The following is a 27,652-nucleotide window of genomic DNA, read 5'->3' as shown; positions in this document are numbered from 1 at the left end:
TGCAGTTACTGGACTGGAGGAAACAGTGCGCCTGTGATTCATTAGTTGTGTTTTGTTTATTTCTTTTCTTTTCCTGTCTTTTCCTTTCATCTCCTTTCCTTTCCTTCCCTTCCTCACCAAGAACAGTCACGGTATCAGAGTTACCAGGTGTCTTTTTGTGGCCTAGGTGGCCTAGCATGCTAAGTGTATTAGCGACGGTTAGCGCTAGCATGTGTTCTGCTGTCGGTGAGGACAGATTAGCTGCCGCGCTAATAGCTGTGTGAGTTATTGTTTGCTCTCCAAATATCAGCCAGGATGTCAGATTGATTTCTCTGGCACGTTGGAGCACGGAGGTTAGCGTACTCCATCTGTTCCAGAAAGCCCTTCCTGAACCCGCTGAGCCCACCAGACCACGGTGAGCTGCTGTCTTATATAACATCTAAAACACTTCCTGGACTCCTGCCACAGACTCAGACAAACATATGTGTTCAGCTCTTTTTGCCACGTGTCCTCCATTTCAGACCTTTGTGGAACCAACACACTAGTCCAGGTCACCACCGACTAAATAGATAGACAGCTACACTGAAATTGAAATCTGCTTCAGTCGCATCCCTTCAGCCTGCTAGGGATTCTTGAAGCGTCATGTCCTTTCCTTTCCTTTCTTTTAACTACATATCCTCTCCTCTTCTTCCCTTTCCTTTCTTTTTGTGTGCTTTCCTTGCATTTTCATTTTCATTCATGCCCTTTCCTTTCCTCCCCTTTCAATACATTTCCTCTGTTTTTTTCATTCCCTTCATTTCCTTTCATTTCCTTTTCTTTCCTGACATTACATTTCCTCTCAATCAGTTTGAAAATGGCAGAGATGGAGAAGCAGCTGGAAATACTAAAGCAGAAACATGCTCACAGCTCTTGCGGTCTGAATAGCCGCGATGCATAGTTACATTTCTGGGGAGGTACGCTAGGGTCTGCGTAGGGCTACAGCCACAGCCCAAATCGACGCAGAAGGATATTATTTTGCGTGCGTCGAGGCTCCTGTACTGTCTGCCACACGGTAACATGGAGAACAGTCTACGTGTGGGGTGGCTGTGGTTCCTGATTATGCTGTGTGCCTATCGTAGGCACTGACCGCATTATTAGGTACACCTTGCTAGTGCTGTGTTGGACCTCCTTTTGATCAATGTATGTCTCCTGTCTCAAAAGATTGAGAGTTCAGATCAGAGTCCATCTTTGTTTAAAAATCAGTCATTTCTTTATGAGAGGCAATATTAGACCTACAGGTCAGCCATTCATCCTCTCTCTGCTGCCAATTACTTTTCAACAGTCCTGTGACTCTCACCTGCAAGCCGCTGGCTTCTTCCGCTTCCTCTGTCGCCCCTTCCAACTCAAAGTGACGGCAGTTTCCAAAGAAGAAAACTTACTAAAAAAAGTCTCGTTATGAAGAGCCAGGCTCTGAGTTTTAAAGGATAACTCTGTAAGCCTGTTCTCCACAAACCAACTTAATCTCCGCTAACCCGGAGCGCCACAAGGCTCATAAAGTGTCAGACGCTTTATCTGCGCAATATTTCCCACTTTTGACACAGGTGGATATAAAATAATCTTCTGGTTTTATTAGCTGCTTCATGTTGAGGAGTGAAACCTGCGTTTACAGCTTCTGAACTCAGGTGAGCACAAACATTTATTTGGCAGTTTAAGGAAGGAAAAAGTGCCCGAATCTTAAGGAAAACTTATTGAAAGTTTATTGTTTATCAAGGATTCACTTTGTTGATTAATTCCTTCCTTGATTAACCTGAGGATTATTCTCTTCATTCTCTGAATTCTTTGTACTGAGAAATAAAGAAAGTCCAGATTATATTTATATTTGAGAATATCTGGAATCTGTTTAGTCATTATGGAACATTTCAGGTGCACAGATTGTTTTAAATATCAATAAATTATGCCATTTAGAGGACAAAAAAACATAAAACTAGTGTAGTGGGGCTGACCCAAAGACCCACCGATAATGAAAGATGACTATGACATTGCCTCATGTCTCCTGTGTCTGGACCAAAAAGTTGCACTTGAACGCACCACAAAGACTAAAGCCAACAACCAGCTGGTGTATACTCAGCACCTGAGAGAAAATAACTCTTCATACCAGAAGGTGGCAGTAGTCTGTATTCATTATTCAAGGGAAACAGGAGCTGTTAGCTTGGAGGCTAGGCAGTTAGGAAGAGCTACTGTTAGCTTGGAGGCTCTGGTTGTCCAGAGCTGGACTCTCCTGAATCATGCTGATCAGTTGGTTTACACTTTATTCATTCTAGATCATCATGTTGGCAATATTTGAACATTCAGATGAGATCTCTTAAACTGACTTTTTCGACATGCTGAAACGTCTGAGTTTAAGCAGGACACATCATCTAAATTAGGGTCATGGATGCTGCCCAACAGTCCGACTGGCCAAAGACAAATCGTGGCTTGGTGTGTCACGCTGTAGGTCGAAGTCACAGTGTACTCACCCATTAAAACACCTTCCCAGTGTCCCCTAGAAATGTTTACTCATGGATCTCTCTTTCATAGCTTGCAGGCTACAAGGCACCAAATTCCTTATCGTCATTAATAGGGTCGAAATTAGCTCTAAAAACACAACAATAAAATGAAATGTCAGTATTCAGCGTCCCCTGTTATAAGATCATGAATTCCAAAATATAACTAGGACCATTTAAATGAGGAAGACGTTCAGCCGTTTTGGATGAACACAAAAGTCCAGTGCCATTTCTGACATACGGCTAGTGATTTATGGCAGCATTAGTCTGACATGCTGTATATCAGTACTCGTTCCAGTACAATCAGGATAAAGCCAACATGGTTTCTGTTAAAACCCGTTTTGTTGAGCTTCTGCAGCCTCCAAATGACTGGTCACTGACTCGTAGTGGCAAAATTGTTTGCATTTGTGTGCAAACATTTATGTATTTATTATTTTTTTTTCAGGCACAGCAGATGTTGTAAAGAATCTGAAATGTGTTTGCATCGTGTATAATCATCAGCAGTGAATTTCCTGATTGTAGTCACACCCATGGGACGGTGCTGTCTGAGGTTGACAGCTTCCTTTAAAACCACGTACTCTGAAAATATGAACTGTATAGATGCTAAATTAACCAAAAACTAAAAGGCTCTGCACTGTGTGCATTTGCTGCACATTTTCAGTTTGCGATTTACTCTCTTTCCAACGTCTCCTCAGCATATGTTTACTGCGTGGCAGCCAGGATTCACACTCCTACACACTTCCTCTCTCTGTCACACTGCTGTGGAGGTTAACAGGTGTTCAGGTATTCCAAACAGGTCCAGCTCACTTTATTTTTATCTCATGGAAGAAATGAATTATTGACGTGAAAATAAAAGTACTTGCTGAGTGAACCGTCGGTGGACCTTCACCTCCTGAATTGTTTAAATTTTGAGGAAGCAGATGCCAATATTGCGAACGCCTCTTCAGCTCTAATTAGATTTAAATCCTGCAGGTCTGCACACTCCGACTGATGGTTAGAAAATAAAATTATATTTCTGCAGCTGAGAAACAGTTTGCTGTCAGTGCCCTGCGGCGTTCAACTCAATGGCATCATTTTCCTGTCCGATCATCATTGATTTGTCCAGACCCCAACTGAATAGTGAGTCTCATGTTTATGGGCGGGTATATTAGTTGATATTCACCTGTTGATTTTTGGTTAGAGAGAGAGAGAGCGGGTGGGTCGCTGTATTTTTTGGTGACCGCTAAATTTCTTTGATCACTGTGACTATTTGTTGGTTATATTTTCGAGCATGTTATCATGAGTTGATTATCTTTTGTTCGTTAATAAATGGTTAAACTTAGTTTCGAAGTCTCAGTGGATTTTTTGTAGCGCGTCAGACAATAGGGCCCATCTTCTGTCTCTCAGCGACTCTTTGGATTTGCGAAGTCGCGACAATATCATACTTTTCTAAGGTTGTTTTCTCAGTCTACTATGCAGATTCTAGGGTTGTCCCGATCATTTTACCCCCCCGATCCGATCCCGATCTTTTGGTATTGAGTATTGACCTATCCGAGTCATGATCCGATCTTAAATAAACAACGTTTCCTCCCCTGGAGATTCTTTTCTTGTCTTATTTATATTCTCCTAGATCACGTGTGCACCGTACAACTGGATTCGTTCCAATAAATATTTCTGTCAAAGTTAATGTAGTGTGGAGAAACCTGTGTTCTCTACTCTAGAAATGTTCTGGTCATCCAACGCCATTAACTCCCTAATCCCCTCTGGAATATTTTTTCTCCTTGACGCTGTCTCCGGGAAACTTTTCTCTTCTTTTAAACATAGCGATCAGTGTTTGTTGTTGTTTCGGTGCAGCCTTTGCCTGAGTGGACTCCATAGATCCTGTTTTTTTGTAGGTGTTGAATCTAGTTGGTAGTATTGACTGATGATCTCCTACTACCACCTCACTAAACATCCACACTGTACAACTGTCAAATTGCTGTCTGTCTGTAAAGTGCTTCCACACATCAGATATGTTTAGTAACATGATTTTGGTTCCTCCTCTTCTTATTCCATGTGTGGCTGCTTTAACGCTACCCAACGCCATAAAAACAGAAGGAGAAGAGGTTTTGATGCTGCATGTGGACATGTTCTTGGCTTATGGCTGATCTAAAATAAATAGCTACAAAAGATCAGGCTTGGCTGAAGCCTGATTAAATCCAATCATTTTAAAAATGCCTGGATCGGCTCCTACACCAATCGGGATATCCCACCATTCTTTAGGTCAGCAATCTGCCTACCAATGTTACAAATCACTATCACTATGTCAGCCTAAACAAGCTAATGTCGTACGTTGTGAACGTTGAGTGTGCAGCATTGCTCCAACAGATGTAATCTGTCTCAGTAACATTACATTTTATCTTTGCATTCTGAGTCTTTGCTGCTTCGTCCACAGGGTGCAGAGTGAAATGTCAGAGAAAGATGTAAATTATTTTAATTAAATGTCAGGGTATTTTCAGTTATTTTCATTTTACCATAGTGGATATCGGTCAGTCTATATCCTGTTAACTACTCCAGCAGGAAATGTTAAAAACACTTGCCCTGTTTTTATTTTTGACATTGAAAAATGCTCCTTTTACCAGGTTTACAACTTGCATCACAGCACAACATCAGCCAAAGTTAACTTTCTGTTTTGTCAACTACACACATTTTCTGCTCGCTGAAGCTGCTGTGTGCTGAATGTGACAGACTGGGGCAGAAAAACCAAGCTTTGAGATGTCTCTGTAGAGGATGATTGATTCAAGACGGTGGCGATCGATACATTGCCGGCATCCTTGTATTCATAAAGCAGCTCAGCGCTTCTGCTGCAGGACAAAGCTCCACATGCCAAGCTCAATTTTCATGATGATGAAGGGTTTTACTGATGGCACGGAGAAAGAAAACAGTTGTTCCAATGAAAATGAACAAATCCAACAAGATAAATGACGCACTTTTACATTGTAGCTGTAAAAAACATCTCTTGAATTAGGACAGACTGTAGCTCTTGCACTCTGTTTCCCATTTCTTAAAATAACAGAAAAGTTCATCTAAATCTACAGAAGTTTTAAAATCCTAAATGATTTTAAAATCAGGTTACATCACACACTTCCCAGGGAGTTACGTAAATTATTGTGATAGATCAGGGAGCATTGAATGCACCATCTCAAGTCATTTCATGGGGAAATGGATGTAAACAAAACCGAGCCAGTGGTGTAGATCTACTGATCCACACTCTAGGCCAGTACAGCAGAAGAAGAACAACAGGACAAAGAAGACTGTGATAAACTGTATGAAAACTGACTGACAACCGCTCTGTGAAGCAGTCCCGTTGGACTGTAAGAGTAGGAAAAATAAATAGATGAATAAGTACAGTGTATAATCCAACATGTCTTTGCAACTGGTGGAGGTAGAGCAGAGCACAGTATTGATTAAATGAGAATGCCAGTGAGTCTGAGGAAGTGTGGGCAGGTCATCAATAACCTGGCTCCAGTCTCGGACAGTACGGGGCACCACTCTAGCACCAGCCTTGCAAGATGACGCTGCGTGCGTCTATCCCTGGAATGCTAGTGTCAGTTTGGGGAATGGGAGGGAGTGGGGACGTGTTGTTCATGTTTTTTACAGGCTATGCTCTCAGCTAACAGAAGCTCTACCTAGCTTCCTAGCCTCCCAGCGGGGACGTGGGGTCAGGAGAGGCTGGTGAAGCAGTCAAAATGAAAAGTAATAATGATAAAATCATATACGTTATAATATTTGTCCATTGGTCTGTGCTATTAATGTAATTTCTGTGTGATTCCAGTCATTTCGGTCATTTTTATAGTCAAAATCGCTGAATTTGCGTATGTCCTCTCCAAATACAGGAAGAGAGACATGAGTTGAGGTAGCAATGAGCTGAGCCTCCCCTCAGATTGCACAATCTCTCACAAACTGGGTTGGGCTTGTGTCATTGGTGCATGCCCAATATAATGTTTGTACACACTTGAACCATATGTCCTAACTTTCCATTGTCATTCAGTCTTGCTGATCTGACATTAAACCGCACTGAAAAAAGCATGAGGTGAGGCAGCCAGTACTTTTGCCTCATGAAGGAGGGTGCTAGTGAACCACAGGTTCATGCTTGTTCTGCTGTTACTGCTCTATTTCTACACTGAGTCAAGTGTACTGTTGCAGTTATGGTTGTAGCTGGTCGCAGTCTGTTTATTTTTTCTTTAGATATAGGTTATTTAGATTTGGTATTTAGGTATAGTTAAGATTCAAAAATTCTCGACACGGGACTTCCCGTCAAAACAGAAAGTGGTAAATAATGAAAAAGATTTTGTTGAACAGTATGTATTAAAAATGGATCAAATCATCGGAACATAAACCTTTAACTGAATATTTTCCATTAAGTCAAGATTTGGTTTCAAATTGAAATGTTTGCTTTTGTGTAGTCTTGGTGCATTTTATATTTGACGAAAATGGAACATTTATTTATTTTTGCACACTACTTTCATTTGTGTTGACTGGGTATGACTGTAGAACTGCAACGGCAAATGCACGCTGGCTCTCTTTCTCTCTCTCTCTGTACTGCTATAGATTTAGCGTTCTTCCTCAGCCAAATATGTACCTTACGTTTATGTGCATACAGAATGCTCATTTGAGATATGAAACATAACCGGTCGGTGTGGAAGCAGACAACTGAATGGTGAATTTAAGCCATTCCAGTGGGTTTATATTTGGGAATCTGAGTCAGTGCCTTACACCCCTCGAACCTCATGTCCTAGCCTCCCAGCTAATAGTAGTGCTTTCTGTTTCTTCCTTTGAATGATTTATACAGACTACTACCACCTGCTGGTATGAAAAGTTATTCCCTTTCAGGTCCAGAACGCATGTACTAGCTGGTCGTTGCTGTAGTCTTTGTGGTATGCAGGTTTTCTAAGCTCTATTTATGCTCTTTGTAATGTTGCAGACATTTCCCCTTTATACTTTTTGCAAGGTTTGTGCCTACAACCGTAAAATGATCTGATCCTTATTTAATCATGTCACAACCTCTTATATTTTTATCTGATGGCAGTTTTGAAAATAGAATGTCTCCCTACTGGAGCTTTCAGTCACAGAGGTTCATTTACTCCGTTCTGGGTGCTGTAAATAAATGTGCTGTGTTTGAAGCACTGGAGTAATTTTTTTTTTTTTCTCCTTAATAAATCTTCCACTACTTTCATTTTTGTTCTGTGTGTTCGCCGTCTTTCCCTCCTCTTCTTCCTCCTTCTTATCCTCCTCCTCCTCCATAATAAAGTCATAGCTGTGGATGTTATGCTTGAACAGGCAGGCGTTTTCTTGACAAGCAGCATTAGATCAAACCTGCACGGCAAGCCTGTAGGAATATAGAATATAGGTAGTAGGTGGAGAAAAGGAGGAGGGAAGGATCCCCATCCTTCCCTAAGGAGAAAAAGAGAAAGAGAGAGAGAGAGACAGGAAGGGAGAATATGAATAGGAGGAGGAGTCTGACAAGATGAAGGAGGGGGGAGATTTTATGGTCTGAGGAGAAAAGTGCAGAGGTTGCAGCTCTTTGCCACCCAGCAGTTCCTCTCATACATCCAATTTGTTTCTCCTCACTACGGGTCTCACACACGCACGAAGTCACGGACAAACATCTTTGGCTTGCTATTTTTACGAGGACATTCATTGACATTATGCATTCCCTGACCATAACCTGACTGTAACCTTTACCCTAAAACCAAGTCATTCAAACAGCCCTGTGAACACACGAGGACCGACCAAAATGTCTCTCCAATGGCCTAAAGCCTAACCTGGTCCCCAAAAAGATACTTGTACAAAATACAAACACACACACATGTCAGCATGTCCATCTTTTATAATTCTCCTACTTAGATCTGATTTCAAGCTGAAAAAGTCCTCAAAAAGATATACACACTCACATCTGTGTAATGTCTGGACAGATGCAAAGAGTCACACTTACTACCCACTACTACAACACACGCACTCATTCACTAATATCCCTATATACTTCTTTGACCGCAGTGGTCCCCACAGCGATAGATAAAAACACTTGCTTGTGTAATGTCTGGACAAAGGCACGTTTCTACAAACCCACAAACAAAAAAACATGATCTTTATGTTTTTGTGAGGACATTCCATTGACATAATGAATTCTGAAACTGTAACCCACAAAGACAGAGTTTGGCCCCCACATCCTGACAAAAACAAGAACACACAAGATGCTGTCGTTTTGATTAGTGTATGAAACGCTGAAGTCAAGTGTGTGTACATATCGAATGTGTTATTCACCAGCACCTCACTGCTACGACAATCAATCTGCAAGATGAAAAACAATTTGACCCTCAATTCATAGTTTTGTTTCAACCAATGCAAAAGCTAAGGCTAAAGACGCCCGACACTGTTAAATGTCTTTTCGTCAGTTTTGTAGGCTTTAAAGCGGCACAGTGTTCACTTGCAATTACAATCGCATCCTTACGTTTTCTCTTAAAATCAGTAAAGCGATGAATCAGTCAACTTGTTGATCAGTTAATCCTTGTGGTGCGACTAGAAAGTAAACATAAGCTAAATGTAGTAGCCTGTCATATCCAGACTGTTACTTTCAGAACATGAGTCTGGTAACTCTCCATCTGGATGAGCCATGTTTCAACTGATACAGAGGAAGAAATTGCCTTTGCATCAATTGGATAGTCCTCCGACCAGAGAAAGACCATCTTTACACCACAAGTTGGGCTAGGGAAGTTGGGCTAGCTTCCTTGCAAGGGTTTTGGCAGAATAATACAAAATATTTAAACACATTTGTGGGATTTTTTCACCACATTTAAACATTACCAAAAACTACTAAATGATGTACAATTGAAATTACTGATATAACTGATAACATATTAGGACAAGCTGTCATTGAAATTGATCCTTCAATGCTGCCTTCACAACGCTTATAAGCCAATTTTCCAGCTACTATTTTTAAGCTAGCCTAAACTTGCTATTGGAACATGAGTCTGGTAGCACTCCATCTGCATCAAAACAGATAAAAGAAACAACTTCTGCATCAATTGGATAGTCCAACAACAAGTCAGAATTATAGAAGTATGCAACATTACGCGATTAAGGCATTCTTGACATGACCTTAATCGCTGTTAACTGTTAGTCCTCAAGTTATTTCCTGTTAATATCTTTTACAACAGACATGATAGTGGACTCTAAACATCTGGCCTCTGAGACGGCAGCCATTTGGCTGTAAGCAAATTTAACTCCATGGCGCTCAGATGGCGCTTACATGGCCCTTACAGGCTGGCCTTAGGCAGATGGGTCCCTCCATATGAGCTGGGTTCTGCTCAAAGTTTCTTCCTGTTAAAAGGGAGTTTTTCTTGCCACCGTCGCCTTCAGGCTTGATCTGGGGGTTTCAGGCCGGGTTTTTGTAAAGCGTCTTGAGACAATTTGTATTGTTATTGACGCTATATAAATAAAATTGAATTGAATTGAATTGAATGATGTGTTTGGCTATGTCGCTGTTACTCGTCTGTCCACATAAAGCCTGCCCAAATGATTTGATTGGCCCGGCAGATCTTTGCAGGAGCATAATCAGTGGAGAGACTCCAGATTTTATACCACTAAATATCTGTGGGTTGGAGAAGTTTGATCTAGCTCCCAGGCTATAAATGTAGTTTGGTACAAGTATATCCAAAAACATCAAAGAAAGGCAAATGGACCTGTAGAGTTTCTTGAATATATTTCACCACTCATCTGTGTAGCTTCTTAAGTTCTAAAGGACTTGTGGGAAGTTGGGGTGTAAATGGGGACATCTGTGGGTGTCACCAATCAGAAACTCGCTTGACCAGTAACAAGTAGCTCAGTTTAGTAAATTTACTTGGCTACATTAGCTGGAAAAAAGTAGTTAAAGCAGGAGAAAGAGGAGGAGGGGGATAAATTAGGGTAGAAGAAAGAGCAGTGTTGCAGATGCAGAGGGGAGGACACAGAGTTTATGGCCTTTTTTGAAATGAATACAAGCAGGGAAAGGAAGTGTAGATGGATGTGAGGTCATTCCAGGACATGCTGTTTTAAATAAACGCCACCGTATCGCCAAATCAGTTCAGCTACAGCTGCTGTAAATCCTGCAGCGTGGCCGCCCTGCAGCCAACTTATCATGTCACACACTCATGCATATATATATATATATATATATATATGTCTACTGCAGCCGGCCTGCTTTATGACTGCACACACCCCCATACGTATAGACAGACGTTGTGTCAGGCTGATAACTAGCCTTTTTTCATCTTGAAATAACCCACATCCCTCCTGTCTGTGTGTGACATAGACTGTATATAAGTATGGACAATGTGTCCCCACTTCCTTGCGTTGGCCAAACTGGCACTATTTTCCTGGGAATACAGTACGATCCGAGAGTGGAGCCAAGTGGAGCCAAGCGGAGCTGCGTTATCGATGACCCGCCCATACTTCCGCAGACTCACTCGCGTTTTCTTTGTAACTGGTGGAGGTAGAGCAGAGCACAGTATTAATTCAAAGAAATATTGGATTATACACTGTAATTATTTTCTTCATTTTTTTTTTCCAACTCTCACAGTGGGACGATTTTACGGAGCAGTTCGCATGGCAACTGGTAGTCGCCATTATGTCACATCCTTTTTCTATAGTGTCAAATAAGTAACTAAAACATAACTTATCCAAAAAAATAACACTTCAGCATGCATCAACATCATATTAACTACATGAAATGACAGAAACCATACTTGAAAAAAAAAAATTGACATGTATAGTGTTTTAGTTTGGCCCAAGTCATGGAGGAGGTGGAGCTTATGACCTATACACTGTAGTCAGTCACCAGGGGGAGCTTCACTTTTGAGGGGCAGTTCTGCCATCCATCTTTATACTGTCTATGGTGTGTGGTCAGGAAACCTTTAGTTGTAAAACACCTTTTGCATATGTGAGCAGTTCGAAGAGCTTCACAGGTGATTTGTGTTAACAGACAAATACAAAAAGACCTTAGATTTGTTCATATTTTACTGCAGACATCAATTTTCTCCTGATAAATATTCGCCAGATCTGCTTTGTATATACTTTGTATATACTGTTTCCTTTTCTAATTTTAAAGCCAAGTGTGGATTTATAGCTTTGTGACAGCTGAAACTCTTGACAGCCGTTTGCCAAAGTGTTTCTGTCGTGCCGGAGCTTCCCCATTGATGAGGAGCTCCACGCAGAGCCAGGCAGGTGTCGGAGGTTGTGTAACTGTCCGTGTTGGCAAGCGAGCGGCGCGTCGTGAACGGGAAGAGAGGCGTGAGCTGGCAGGAAGTGGTCGTTTTGCCAGAGAGGGACTCCCTCCGATGGGAGGGGCTGAGTAACACCGACACTCCTGCAGGGAAAGGGAGAAAGACAGAGAGGCACCACCTGTCCACACACAGTCGTGTTTCCATCGCTTCACAGGACTTTACTTTGACTTACATTAATTTCCTAGAGAATCCTTTCAGTCACAGGCCATCTCTTTTAAATGTCCTTCATCCCCTTACAGACTAAACATCTTTAGCATCTTTAGTCTTCAAGTCGTGAAGGATTTCTGTTTCTATCATATGAATCATCTTGCTTAGACCTTGCATTAACATTCGTCCCGGGTGATCTGTTCACAAGTGGCCAGCTGAAAGTACAAATGTTAACAAACCCAGAGTGCATTTGAGTGATCTGATCTCAGTCCACATGTGGAGGTGGTCTGGGACAGATTTGACCTCATTTCTGGTAGCGTGAATACACAATGAGTACTGGGTCACATTAAAGACCACCTACTCAACAGGGGTGATCGGTGGAAGAGGAGTTTAACTCATTCATTCAACCACTATTAGATATGATCACCTGAATAAGTGACATCTATTCATTAGTAATGAGAGCCAGTCTCTCCTGGAGCTTCAGGATCATCTTCCCCTTCCTCTGATTGTTTGAGGAAGAATCTTCTGACTGCCTTTACTGCTTTTCCACACCCAGTACACATTTGGAGGTGGTCTGTGACACATTGGAACTCATTCCTGGTGGTGTAAACGCACAGTGAGTCCTAGGTCACATTGACAGACGATCTACTCAAATAACATCCTCAGCATAAGCATCGTTTTGTCTCATTGATTCAGAAAGGAAATGCTCAACTACTTGGATAACGCACCATAAGATAGGTGGTTCCTTACTATGTTCTTTGTATATAAAATGCATGGCCAAGTACTTTCATGCATATTGTGGGTTGTATTCAGTTGTATAGCTTCCTGGGACTTTTCAGTAGATGACTACTCACACACTTACTTACCTTATCGACAAATTTCCTCTTTCTGACACACTGATACTTTCAGCTAAATTTCAAAGCTGGCAATGTGTAAAACCCTTAGTTGACAAGAAGTTGCTTAAAAATGTGTAACACAAAATTGGATGATACATTCTAATTTAAGCTTTATACAGCCTAAACTGAGCGATCAGGGGAGAAGGGACCCGATGGTCACTCTGTCATAGTATTCCTCTGTGGAGAGGGGAGAACCTTCCAGAAGGACAACCATCTCTGCAGCAATCCACCAATCGTGGCCAGATGGAAGCTGCTCCTTAGTAAAAGGCACATGGCAGCCTGCCTGGAGTTTGCCAAAAGGCACCTGAAGGACTCTCAGACCATGAGAAACAAAATTCTTTGGTCTGATGAGACAAAGATCGAACTCTTTGGCATGGATGCCAGGCGTCATGTTTGGAGGAAACCAGACACCGCTCATCACCAGGCCAATACCATCCCTACAGTGAACCACGGTGGTGGCAGCATCATGCTATGAGGATCACCAGCAGGAACTGAGAGACTAGTGATGATAGAGGGAAGGATGAATGCAGCAACGTACAGAGATATCCTGGATGAAAACCTGCTCAAGAACGTTCTTGACCTCAGACTGTTGCGACGGTCCATCTTTCAGCAGGACAACAACTCGAAACACACAGCCAAGATATCAAAGGAGTGGCTTCAGGACAACTTTGTAAATGTCCTTGAGTGGCCCAGCCAGAGCCCAGGCTTAAATCCGATTGAACATTTCTGGAGAGATTCAAAAATGGCTGTACACCGATGCTTCCCATCCAACTCGAAGTAGCTTGAGAGGCGCAGCAAAGAGAAATGGGCAAAACTGCCCAAAGATAGGTGTGCAAAGCTTGTGGCATCATATTCAAAAAGACTCGAGGCTCTAATTGTTGCCAAAGGTGCATCAATAAAGTATTGAGCAAAGGCTGTGACTACTTATGTACATGTGATTTCTTAGTTTTTTATTTTTATTAAATTTGCAAAAATCTCAAAAAAAAAAAAAAATTCACATTGTCATTATGGGGTGTTGTGTGTAGAATTTTGAGGAAAACAATGAATTTAATCCATTTTGGGATAAGGCTGTAACATAGCAAAATGTGGAAAAAGTGAAGCTCTGTGAATACTTTCTGGATGCTCTGTAAATTTGACCCATTTGACGTGTTATTATGAGATGTCCTTACAAAAAAAAAGAAAAAAAGAAATGATTTAAAGCAGGATTTTGACGAATCTGTGACACATATTGGTCTGTAATAATCCATGAACATATAGTCTTCTGATTTTAACTATTGCCAAACTAATTCAGAATTATTTGCGCATAATTTCAAATAAATTAGGTGTCTTGGCAAAAAAAAAATAACAAAAAGAATAGCACGGTGTGTGGTAATAACTTTAAATTATGTTAACTAAAACAGCATAACACAGACTTTTATATTACATGCTTTATGAAAGCTTAAACCGGTCCGGGTTTATATTGACATGGGGTGATAGAAGTCGCATGGCATATCCTAGCTGTTAACTAGATAATAAATAAATCTAAACAAGAAGAGAAGGCTGTGTGTAATTAAAGAAAATCAATCATCATGTGATTCATTTTACTTTACTGACAGAGATTAGACGTGTATTTTAGTGTTTTAGTTTGGCCCAAACCCCATCCACTAACATGGAGGGGGTGGAGCTTATGACCTATACTGCAGCCAGTCACCAGGGGGAGCTCTACTTGCTTTGGCTTCACTTTTGAGGAGCTGTTCCACCTTCTGTCTTTATACTGTCTATGGTTGAGATCCATTGTTTTGGGGCTGCAGCTGTTTGCACATTAGCCTTTTTGTTTAGATTAATTTACACTCACAAATATGTAAATATTGCTCTTACTGATCAAATGCCGACTTGGTAGAGTTGTAAATTAATGAATAAATTCAGTTACATCTGTGCCTCCTCCATGGAGATAACTTAATGAAACTTTTTATTTGGTAAAATACTTTGGCTTACACTAGTGCACCCACACACATTCTGTATGTGCCTCCTTGCTTCCCTCCCTCCCTCTCTCTCTGCAGTATGCAATTTATCACCTCTCTCTATTAGGGCGTCAGATTTTAGAGGCTGAATGAATCCTTATGCTCTAAAACCGCTGCAGGAAACTGTCTGTGTCTGTCTACAGGCTTTATGTTTTTGTGTAGCAGCATGTCACTTGTCTTCATGTTGTCCATTTCATCACATGTCCTGCCACAGTGTAACCTTGGCGTCCGCTGGGTTTGTCTGAGGCGTCACGTTTCTTGCTCTCTTCACTTTCGATCACATCCAGACGGCGTCGCTGCTGCAGCTCGGAGCTTTCAGAGTTTATCTGTGTTTTCTGGGCGGCGCTGTTTCCACCTTTCTTAAGCTGGCAGTGTCAGAAGTTACATCACAGCTTCGCCGTTGGCTGCTGCCACACCGGTTAGTCAGAACAACTTCTTGGCAACCGCATAAGGGATTTTCTCAACAACTTTCACACATGGTGAATCATGTGTCACTTCCTCCGGAGCCACTTGCTTCGGTTACATATTAATTTGTCATAGTTTCACACCTGCTAATTTTTTATTGTTTGGTATTTAAATAAAACCAGACAAAAGTGGTTTATCTGCTGACGTGCGGAGACAGAAAATTAACTAAAGAGCAGAGTTTAGTGTCTTTTTCTCTGGAGCTCTTAAAACATCCCTGCATGCAGAGGAGATTCTTGAGTCTAACGGGGCCCTAGGCCACTAGATGTGATCAAGGAAAACGGAGATGGACACACGGCTCTGCTAGCTAGTTTAACTAGTAGAGCAGTCAACCCTTAAAGGAAAAAACAAAGCTCTAGTTTAAAGTTTGTGGTGTGGTCCACCAGGGGACAGTTTTTTTTTTTTTTTGTGCAGAGGTCTCAGAAACTCATGTTATGGGTTAAAATAAACATAAAACTCAAGCAGAAAATCAAACTGCTTTTCAGATCACACAGTTTAAAAATACTAAATTCCAAATAAACATTTTGATATAGTTTACAGAGCATTTTAAAGATCCTCTAGAGGCTAAGTTGAGCCTCATAAAGAGTACACAACTTCAGTAAATGTTCCTGCAGATTATTCGTCTCCAAGTGTGGCTGAATGCCAGCTCTGCAGTTTATTATGTTTGTATTTACTGTACATGTGTGTTCATGTGTGTAGGCGTTCATATGTGTATGTGTGGCGGCAGCGTTTTACACCACGGGAACAGACATATGGTGCTGATCACATGCTAATAAGAAGGGCAGTCCCAACGAGAGGAGACAATACAAAGCCAAGATGGAGGAAAGTATAGCAGAGTGACCTTAGAGAGAAAGAGGAAAGAGAAAATGGTGAGAAAAGAAAGGGAAAACAACTGTTAGCTGTGAGTCTAGGCAGCTAGGAAGAGCTACCTGCTATTAGCTGGGAGGGTATGAAACAGTAAGAGCTTCTGTTAGCTGGGATGCTAGGAAGCTAGGAAGAGCTACTATTAGCTGGAAGACTAGGAAACAGGAAGAACGAATATTAGCTGGGAATCTAGGAAGTGTGGAAGAACTACTATTAGCTGGGAGGCTAGGGAGCTTGGAAGAACCACTGCTAGCCTGGAGGCTAGGAAGCTAGCAAGAGCTACTATCAGGTGGGAGGCTAGGAAGATCTATTATTATCTGGGAGGCTAGCACACATGCTACTAAGCGTCGCACAGAGCTGGCCTCTCCTTATTCATGCTGATCAGTTGGTCTACACTTATTCATTCTAGATCATCATGGAAATGTTTGTGGATTGGAATGTACAGATTAGATCCGAAATGCTAATGCTGAAAAATACCTTTGCATAAATTCGATAGCCCTGCCACTAATCAGAGCCAAAGTCAACTCCACGGTGCTCAGATGACGTGTGTGACTTCGTTGCTGTTATTCTTATGTCCATCACCAAATAAAGCCTACCTAAACGATTTGATTGGCCTGGCAGATCTTTGCTGGAGCATAATCAGTTTTCAAAGGAGAGAATAAGATTTCAGGGTGGGTATATATTCGTGATCCCCAGAGGACTAATTTAGACATCCTTATGCGTCATCTAAAGTCTAATTTAATCTTTAAAATGCTCCCTTCCTCCTATTGTCAGTGGTTGACAAAACTCTCTAAACCATGTCACGAACTGTCAGTATCATTTCAGTCTCTCCTCCTGTCCCCCCCCATGCTTAACGTTTGAGCTCCTTCAAGCGTATTCATTGTTGTGATGCTAATGGATAACCCTACAAAGACGTTTATGCTCTGCAGAGAGGGTGTTTGTCTGTTTTGGTCTTTACATAACCTTTTCCTTTAGCTCCTGTCTAAAGACAAATTACAAACATTGTGCGCAAGACAAATAATGGCTGAGCTGGCGTGACCTTTCACGAACATATTAATGTTCCTCAGAGGAAGAATTATGCAGCTTCTATTCAGTCTTGTATTTGAACCGGTGCCACCACTGTAAAGTCAGAATAACCTTGAGCTGTACTGTCTGCCAGAACCAGATTCATATTGTGTGTGTGTGTGTGTGTGGGTTTTTTTTTTTTTTGCGGGGGTGCTGACCGGTCCAGTCCAGTAGAATATGACACCAGCAGCAGAGCAGAGGTAAAATCTTCATGGATTTAGGAACTATAATCCACTTTGCTGCAATGCCACTGCAATGCAACACCCTTTGTCTTCTTCTGGGATGCTCCCGGAGTGTGTGTGTGTGTGGTTGGTGTGTGTGTGTGAATGGACAAATATTTGAGGGGGACAAATAGACAATGAATGATGGAAAGAAAGCTGATTTTAAACTTTTCCGTGTTTGTCCATTAGTTCAATTAGAATCATAGCTGACAGCCGCAGCTCTCACCTCATCTGACCTCTGCCGAGAAGCCAACATTTAGATTTTTACGCCTCTGATTCATGTCGGGCTCATTTCACTACCGCACTGCAAATCATACATTTGTCAACTGACGCCTCTGTGAGTACTTAAATCCAGCTGCAAACAACGGAGATTTGAAGGTGAGCTGTCGAAGGTCAGCATTTAGCAGCTGATATTTAGCTCAGGACCAGGAATACGCACAAGATGGGCATAAACACAACTGGACATGGAAAACAGAACCTGATATAATAATTTGATTTGGTGAAAAAACTTATTTAGGTGGAGCTGTCCTCTACTGATTAACAATCAATTTGTATGAATGATTTCATACAAAGATAAAATAATACAGGATACCCTTGAGATTAATTCAGATGTGGTCAAGTCGGTTGATATCGTTTGGTTTTGTCCAGCTGTTACTTGAAAGAAGTTGCATCACATATAATAATTCTCAAATGGCCAACAATGTATAAACCACAACTACCAAAGAAAAATTTTGGCTTTGTCGATATTTGTTTAGCAGCTCTCTCCTAGTGACAGCTGGGATAGGTTCTTGCCATCCGCCTCATCGTCCAGAATAAGGAGTTTTAGATAGTGGATAATTGATGGACTCTCCGATATGCGGTTCTGAATAGTTTCTAACTTCCATACTGTGTACTCAATCTCATTGGTTAATTTCATGAAACTATTCTTGTCAGAATATGAGTCTGGATTTCATTGTGACGCGTGTTTCAACCAATGCAGAGAAAAGCTACCTCTCCATGCAATTGGATGGTCCAGAGATGGTTGATGCTTCTCAAATGCCTAAATTGCTCTCAACTATTTGTCCTTTAGAGTTGTTTCTTGTCAATATCTTTTACATCAGATGTGATGGCAGACTCAGACGGCAGCCATTTTGTCGCAAACAAATTCAATTCAAGGCGTTCAGGTGACATCTGTGACTACCTTGCTGTTACTTTTCTGTACCCAAACGCTTTGAATGACCCGGCAGATCTTTTCTGGAGTATAATATGTTCCCAGCGGAGAGACTCTGCTCCAACTTTACACCACAAACATTTTGTGTGACCTAGCCTGGCTAGCTTCCAGACGAGGTCTCTACAGTTTTAAAAAAAAATTGTAGCGACAATTTTCACAGTTTTCAGAAATGGATTAACCCGTAGTTAAATTTCCAGTGATTGTTTTTGGAAGCAGGACAATTCTTTATATATAATCTATTTTGTTTTTCCAGCTCCATGGACTAGTCATCATGATATTCAGCTCATCTATCCTCCCCTACCTTCAGCCCCGCCCTCCGATTCATCGACTACTATCAGAGTTCTGGGCCAATGGCTGTGCAGCGTCGCGAAGATGCCTCTGCACAGGAGGCCACGCCCCTCCGCCTGTGACATGGCAGGACTCAGTGGAGGTGTTAGGCCACTCCTACCCTCGTGACGACTTCACCAATGTCACTTCGAAGATCTTGTCCAAGGTGGGCCGCAACCTTCACAACCAATCCCATCATCCTCTGTGGCTGATCAAGGAACGAATCAAAGCTCACTTCTACAGGTAGGCAATGGGTAAAGTCACACCATGATTCTGATGTAACAAAAGAATAAACGTGAATGAGTAACTGGACTGTTGATGCTTTTAGTTGCACTAACTGGACAAAAGCAGAGACAAATCCAAACTAGAGGGCTAAAAGAGAACCTATGTGCATTTCCACTACAGCAACACATTTATGAGTTTATGATGTGCAGCTCTCCAGACAGAATGACATCATATTCATATCTTAAGTTCTCTAGTCAACGTTCCAAACCTTTGGTGGAACTCTGTGTTTGAGTCATATGTCAATCAGCCAAATTAAATTCCATGCCGTTCAGGTGATGTGTATGACTACGTCGCTGTTACTCTTCTGTCCATTATTAAAGTTTGTGGGGAGAGAAAGTCCGAACTGTCTTCATTCATGGTCTCTGGTTGCTTTCTGTGTGGACACCTCTTAAGATACCAGCCTGATTTTAAGTTTGGTCTACATCAACTGTATCATCACTGCAGTGACAAAGTAAAAACTTTCCTTTCCTATATATGAGTCGTCCTCTGTGGGTGTTCATTGGAACATACTGTCCATCGCCTCATATTCCACTTCTAAATAACACCAGTTTGTCCTTTAAATATGTCTCCTCGTCAGATGCTGCTGTATTTTTCCTTGTCATGTTTTTTTTTGGAGAGCTTCCTTTATTTTTGGAGTACAAACTGCTGACTAACTCTCTGCAGACTCACCGTGTCTACGGGGACAGGCGAGTGTAAAACTTAATCACTGCAGAAACTTGCCATCAGAAAACGAGCACAGCAGTGAGCGTATTAATGCTGCATTAATAAGTCATTAAGCAGTCACTGAGAGCGGGGGCTGACAGAGCTTTATGACTCTGCCATTTCACAGGTCGTGACCTTTAGTCTTTAGAAAAGCCTGCATGCTCTGATAGAAGCAGGATGGCAGACGACAAGCAGACCTGAGTTTACGAACCAAGACATGTAGGGTTATAGAAAAATAAAAAAATGGAACCTCAAAAACCTTATGCCAGTTTTACTTTCAACATCTAGACAAATTTGCATCTTCAAAATACACCGACATGGGACTATTCTTGACAAAACGAAGGACCATGCAGTGTCTTGCTGATTTATGAAACCCTCAGTATCTGTGTCATTAACACTTGAGGAGTCATAAACAAAGACAACTAGACTTGTTGTGTCTTTATAAGGTGAAGACACTACTTGGATGAGTGGTGACACATTTTCAGAAAGTTCAAATAAGTTCGTCACAAACATGCTGACCCAAAGACAACTGGACTTGTTGGGTTTCTTGAAGATGTTTCAACAAAATCTTCAGTTCGAAGAGACTGCCAGGGAGGGGTTTAAAATTGGAACATCTGGGGGTGTTGCTCATATGAAACTTGAATGTCTAGCTATGTCCTATTGCCCTTGTTTCAGTTTTTTTTTTGGATCAGGCAAGTCAGTTTGTCTTTGTTTTAGGACGATTGAGAACCTTCACAGACACTTGAACAGAAAAAATGGTCACAAAAGTCAAACACTTGAGAGTCTGCCACTAGCACTTTGAGCTACATGTCAACATGCTGATCACACCATCTTAGTTTGCTAGTTTGTCTTATTTGTCATAATGCACTAATGACTGCTTTTATCCATCCACAGCTCCTTCATTGGCCGCTGGGGAAACCCACTCTTCTCTGTCCATGACAACCTCAGCCCCGTGGTTACTGTGGAGCAGAATTTTGACAGGTTAGCAGCTTCACGATTGTTTTATTGATTCATGCAGTTGACAATGTGAAATCCCCCAAAAGTTCCGGAAGAGCTTTTGTAAGAACTTTCCCAGGAGTAAATGTTCTCTCTCATGCTGTAATTTCCAAAGCAGTGTCAAAGGACAGAGGCCCATAAGGTCAAAAGACATTATTTGTCTTTTGCTTTACATACTTTGTTCACCTGGACCACAGTTAAAACCTCCAAGAATAGTCACCCTTGAACATTGTCCTTTGCAAAAGTGGGCGGTAGATGTTGGAGTTTGGAGTCATGTGAATTTCAGGTGGACACCTCCCACAGATGTTCCTGATAAAACCCCAAGTCTCTACCTGTCATTTAGGACCAAAGAAGACACTAGCAGGCATGAGGAAACATCTTAAAGAAGCCCAACGAGTCTAGTTGCCCTTGTTCCAGCTTCATCTTGAATAATGTAATCCAAAAACGCAGATCTGGGAACATCATTTCTCAAACGGTTTTTGATCCTTGTAAAATATAAACACACGTTAAGTTTCAAATGAAAAACATTACCACTTTACCAAAATAGATCCAACATCCAACCTGGGCAATCAGATCACAAGCAGCCATCTGCAAGTACCTGCAGTGTACGTCTGGATATTCTTTATTAAAACAGGGACATTGTGATTTTAACATTTCCATTAAGCAGATGATTTTACTAAACTAAAGTATTTATGTCTTGGACCAACAGTTTGTTGATCCCACCCGACCATCCCAGCAGGAAACGAGGAGATAACTACTACCTGAACAGGTGAGTGACACTGCTCACCACTCACATTTTTATTTGTAGTGAATTTCTAACTGCCATGTTAAATTTAGAAAGATAAACAAAAGCCATTTACAGTGATATCTAGCTTTGTTTAGAATTTATCCTTGCAGTGTCTGGACGTCTAGAAAGAATTGATAGCCAGTATAGAAAACTACAATCATCCCATCCCACCATCAATAATAATTGGCTAAGAGGTAACTGCCATCGTTGGCTGTGCAGAGAAATGAAGTTTACACAAACAACCAGACGTAAAGATGCTTTTGCTCAAAACTGTACAATTCTCCATCACACTTGAAATGGACGGAAGTATAATTAATGATCAGTAAAAGTGACTTCCACTAGAGACAAACTGTCAGCTACCAAGAGAAGGACGACCAGGGAATCATGGGGTTGAGGAGAAGGATTTTTTTTAAATCATTGTCGTAATTCTTTAAACTGTTTACTTATTCAAATACTCAAACTTGTTTTTATGTTTGTGGCCAGAACAACGATGCTCCGCGCTCACACGTCTGCTCACCAGAGGGAGCTGGTGAGGTCGGGCCTGGATGCATTCCTATTGGCTGGGGACGTTTACAGACGAGACGAGATCGATGCCCACCACTACCCCGTCTTCCACCAGATGGAGGGAGTACGACTCTTCTCCAACCACGAGGTGTCTGGTGTATTTTACTGCGAACGGTTTTGTCTCAAAAATCATACAAAAATTTGCACTGCCATCTAGTGGCTACAGGAAGCTCTGTCAAAAAGCAGCTGTACGTCAAAGTTGACTGTGAGGTTTTTATTTCTGTTGTCTTTAGGGGATTAATTTCTCTTCATTTATTTCCCATTAAATGAAATCTACTATTTTTATGTTACATTATTATTACATTTTATGTTGTGCTTGTAAATGAAACTTGGTTTTCTACAGACGAAACTCTATGTTTTGATATATATTTGTGTGTGGACAGGAGTGAAAATCTAAGTTTCAAACAGAAAAACTTTTTGTAATTTATAACATTTGAAAGCAGAAACCAGCTGTGCAGGAAATCTTCTGCTCATAGACAATGACAGTCGTCACCATGTCAACTTCCTATGTAGACAAGAAGCTATAGACAAGCGAGTCCTTTCTCGTTGCTGATGGCGATCCTGTGCTCCAGCTGTTCTCCAGGGTGCGGAGCGGCGAGGAGCTGTCTCTGTTTGAGGCAGGAGGTCGGCGGACTCCTCAGAAACAGAAGACACACAGTCTGGAGGCTGTGAAGCTCGTGGAGTTCGACCTGAAGCAGACTCTGACTCAACTCGTCACCCAGCTCTTTGGCCAAGGTACCAGGGGAGATCTCCTCCTCCTTCCTTGTCTTCTATCTTCTTCAACCATTCTTTTTTATTTTCTTCTCCTCTTTTTCCCAACTCCTTATATTCATCACTGTTTTCCTCTTTCTCTGCCTCATATCCCCTATCTCCTCTCTTTTTATTCCTCCTCACCTTCTTCTTCTACCTCCTCATCCACCTGTTCTTTCCTTTTCATTCTCCTTCTCCTTGTCTCCTCCTCCTCCTCCTCCTCTTTTCTTCCTCTTATCTTCCCCTTCTTTAGTTTCATCCTCCTTTTCTTCCTCATCTCGTTCTTCTCCTCTACCCTATTTTTCTTATTGCCATCTTCTACCGCCATTCCTTCACCTGACTTTTTTCCTTTTCTTGTTCTCCGTATCGTCGTCCTGTTCTTCCCTCTACTCTTCCTCTTCATCTTCCCTTCTCCCCATCCTCCTCCTTCTCTTCCTTACCATAGTCTTCTACTTCTTCATCCTCCAGCTGGTGTTTCCTTTTTCCTCTTCTTCTCCTCTTCTCCTTTTTGTTCTTCTTATCGTCTGCCCCATTTGTTCCATCCTCTTCTTCTGTTCCTCACCTTCTGTTTCTTCCTTCTGCTCCACCTGGTGTTCTCCTCACTTTCCTTGTCTTCATCCTAATCTCTTCTGTCCTCTTTCTCTTCCCTACCCATTTCTTACCATCCTCCACCCCTCTGCCTGATGTTTTTTTCCTTTAACTTTTGCTTCCTTCCTTATTTCTCCTCATCTCACCTTCTCTACATCCTCCTCCTCTCTCTCCTCCTCAACTTCTTCTTCATCCTCGTTCTCCTTCCTCTGATGTTTTTCCAATTCCCTTTTTTTAATCTCCTCCTCATTTTTGTCCTCCTATTTTCATCCTCCTTTCCTCCCCCCCTCAGATCTGGAGGTCAGGTGGGTTGACTGTTACTTTCCCTTCACTCACCCGTCCTTTGAGATGGAGGTGCGTTTCCACGGCGACTGGATGGAGGTTCTGGGCTGTGGAGTGATGGAGCAGGAGCTGCTGAATTCTGGTCAGAACACAAACACAAACACACATACGCTGCTTTGACCTCGAGAGTTTTGTGTTTGGTAAAGCATTGTCTGGTCGCTGCCTCGGGCCGTTTTGCAAGGCAACGACCAGCCGGTTGCTCAGATGCGACTCGGTCTGCCCTGCACCCTCAGGTGAAGTGCATGCTAGGAGTTTCAGGCTGTATATGCGTAGGAGGTGGACAGGAGAAATGCTGTAGTTTTTTAAGTTCAGTGCTGCTGGATTTCTTTGACTCTGCTTTGTCAAGTGATATGTATTTAGGTTTTAACAAGACTCTAGTTGCCAAGGTAAATAAATAAGTAACTCTTTTATGTTTTACAACCGAACCAAATGTCTTCAAGTGAAACAAGCAGAACATAAAAAATATTGCTACTGAATGAAAAAAACAACATTCAAAGAATGCATTATCCATTCTGAAGCATGGTGGTAGCAGCATCATGTTCTGGAGCTGTGACCAGGACCTGGGACTTTAGTGATGGTTTTAGTAGGGGTTCATGATTATTTCTGGTGTACTGACGGAGGTAGTTGTCCTCTGTTTGTAAAGACAATAGCAGCTTTCTTACTCTTCTACAGACATTTGACAATGTAATAAAGTTGAGCTTCTGACCATGTCTGTTGGTGGGTCACGTGCAGCAGTACGAGTCCATGCTAGCTTAGCAACTTCCATTCCACAAATGGCCCAAATGGGATCTCGCTCATGTTCTTCTATTCATTGAGAATTCAGTAAACTACTTCTTCTTCCATTATACTTCCCGCAGAACCACTTTTTCAACTGCAGAAATATCAACTCAGTACCATCAACTTCATACTGTCTATAACTGACCACACTGCATTATCTCTGCAGGTGTGTGTTTTTGTGTGTGTCTGAATTAATTTCCGACTTCGAGCCTCAACTGAAATGGATGGTTTCAGGACACACGTGTGACATGAAAACTCCTGTAGCCATTTTACTCATTGGCGTGCCTTAGTGTGTTTGGGTGAGGTTCAACTGATGCTGAAGCTCTGTTGCTGGTCCAAACCTTTATCTAGCAGATCTACATTCATTCAGTTATGGTGTCCTCATGTCTATTGAGGCCCTGTTCAGACCTTGCATTAACATCCGTCCTGGGAATCATATCAAAAGTGTCCATCTTAAAGTACAGGGGTGAACAAACACAGGACACATTTGAAGTGATCTAATCTCAGACCACATGAATAGATGGTCTGGGACACATGTGATCTCATTCCTTTGGCAGTGTGAACACACAGTGAGTCCTGATTCACATTAAAGACTACCGACTGAACAGTGGTGATCTGTGGAAGAGGAGTTTAACTCATTCAGAAAGAAAGAAAACACACAACCACTATTATAAATGGTAATCTGAAAAGAAACAAAAGCACCATAAATGATGTCCGTTTATTAGTAATGAGAGCCTTTACTATCTAAATAATAAATAAATCTAAACAAGAATAAACTGCAAATGATTATGGAGTTAGAGTTAGAGTTATTTTCTCATAACCTACCATAATGTCTTTATTTCCCTGTGTATTAACAAAGATTTTTCTTTCTCTGCTGCAAACAGCTCAGCAGTGACATTACTCTGAGGATGGAAATGTCCTGGGTGCAGTTCTAATCCGAGTTTTGCCTCTAAAAAAATAAAAAAATAAGTCGGATCTAAACTTGTGTGTGTGTGTGTGTGTGAGAGAGAGAAACTTTACAGCTTGTTCCAAAATATGGATCATGTCCCCAAGTCATGACACACACACAACAAGCAGCTGTTCATGGTTCTGATCCAGCAGGAAGTAGAGATCCATTAGAGACAGCAGCTGTTACAATACTGACCACATGATGGCGCTGGTTATTTACATACAGAGAAACTGAGAGCAGATCTCAAGTGTTGGCATGGGACACGTGGATTTTATCACAAGTGTGATCATAGGTACTTAAATATGGACTGTTGTGACTAGTTTGCCCAAGATGGATGTTAATCGAAGCTGTGAACGGGTTCCTGCGTGGTGTGAAAAGCTGCTTACACAAAAAAAACACATCCTCTAATGACTCGCCTGGTATACCTGTTGACAGGTCATAGTAAACTCCTCCACCTGCTCTGCGTCTCTTTGCAAAGCCTTGTTTTTTACCTGTTGCTTTCAGAGCAACCTGAAAACAAAGTCATTTCATTCAGGATTATTTATTTTTTCGTAAAAGTTTGCACAGAAAATAAGCAACAAAGAAATAATCAATTATTAATACACGTTTACCCTGAACTGTGAGTGTCCTTTAACACAGCAAATACCTTTAGATGAAAACAACTGCAACCAGATTGTTTTTCAGTTTCAACCTGATCTCAGTTGGTGTTACTTCCTCTAAACGCGAGCAAACCTTCACAACAAGGTTGTCGTATCATAAAGTTGTCGGTTGTCTTTTTGCTGTGAGTCAGGACGACAAACCTCCTACAACACAACCTGGACTTTCCCTCTGAACACATCAGGAGTTGCAGCTGTGCACGTGACGTCGCGGTGCGCTTCATTCACAATTTTGTGTGCGTGTGTGTATGTGTGCTCGCTCTTGTAAAGAGGACCAGTTTGAGTTTCACGTCAGCAGAGTGAGGACATTTTCGCCGGTCCTCACTTTTTTATGAGGCTGTACACTTAGCTGAGATGGTTAGAGTAAGGGGCTAGGGAATGCATTATATGAATGAATGTCCTCACAAAGATAGCCATACAAACGTGTGTGTGAACCCTTACATGGAATTAAAGTCAGGGTAGTGACAGTTTGTGAAAATGTGAAACCCCTAAGTCGTCATCGGCAGCTCCTCTCTGTCCTTGGCACTGCAGCATGGACACACACACACACACACACACACACACACACCCACACACACACACACACACACACACAACACCACACACTCACACTTATCCTGCAACACATTCATTCACACACAGATGTAAAAACACGAACTTCCTTGCTCTCATTTACTTCACAAGTCAAGTTCAACAACTAAGCTCAAAACTGTGTTTCTATCTTTGTGAGGACCTTCCATTGACACAATGCATCCCCTGACTATAGCCTGATTCCAACCTTTGCCCCAAAACCGAGTCTGAAATGTTTTAAACCAATTAAAAGCGGCAGGGCCCAGAGACGAAAAAAGAAAAAGGCCCCTCTTGGACAACGCGGCCCCGCAATGTTAGCAACCCTGTAAGCGCTGGACCTCATAACTTGACAAAAACAAGACCACACACACCTCCTTCGTTCTCACTCTCTCATCTCTCCTCACCCTCTCCTCCGCCTCCCCCTGCATATCCATTGCCGCAGTGTGGCTCCGTTGCCTTGGAAACCACTCATTCAAACCCCACCGCCACCCCAACATCCCGACACCCCTCCTCCATCTCCAACACACAAACACACACACACACACTTTTTTTTTTTCTGAAGCAGAAAGTGAGAGACAATGAGGAAGAGCCAGCAAGGAAATGTGAGACGAGAGAGAACAGACATTATTGTGATGAAAAGAGAGAGAGAGAAAGAGAGAGGGGAGGAAAGAAGGTGATTGTGGGACAACAGGGAGGATGAGGGGAAGATTAAGCG

The 27,652-nt window shown here is 41.8% G+C and overlaps 1 protein-coding gene across 1 annotated transcript in view; it reads left to right on the top strand.

Annotated features, from left to right (window-relative positions):
- Nucleotides 1-27,652, top strand: part of fars2 (phenylalanyl-tRNA synthetase 2, mitochondrial) — a 118,437-nt gene that overhangs the window by 728 nt on the left and 90,057 nt on the right. The window contains exons 2-7 of the mRNA XM_084565952.1: nt 18,898-19,214; nt 20,853-20,939; nt 21,664-21,723; nt 22,225-22,393; nt 22,878-23,040; nt 23,936-24,067. Of these exons, the coding sequence (XP_084422078.1) occupies nt 18,916-19,214; nt 20,853-20,939; nt 21,664-21,723; nt 22,225-22,393; nt 22,878-23,040; nt 23,936-24,067 (910 nt within the window). The 5' untranslated portion in view covers nt 18,898-18,915. The remainder of the gene's footprint in view (nt 1-18,897; nt 19,215-20,852; nt 20,940-21,663; nt 21,724-22,224; nt 22,394-22,877; nt 23,041-23,935; nt 24,068-27,652) is intronic.

This window comes from Chelon labrosus, assembly GCF_963514085.1.
Source record: "Chelon labrosus genome assembly, chromosome: 18".
Lineage (NCBI taxonomy): Eukaryota > Metazoa > Chordata > Actinopteri > Mugiliformes > Mugilidae > Chelon > Chelon labrosus.
The sequence above is the reverse complement of the archived record's forward strand: the minus strand, read 5'-3'. Positions and strand labels throughout refer to the sequence as shown.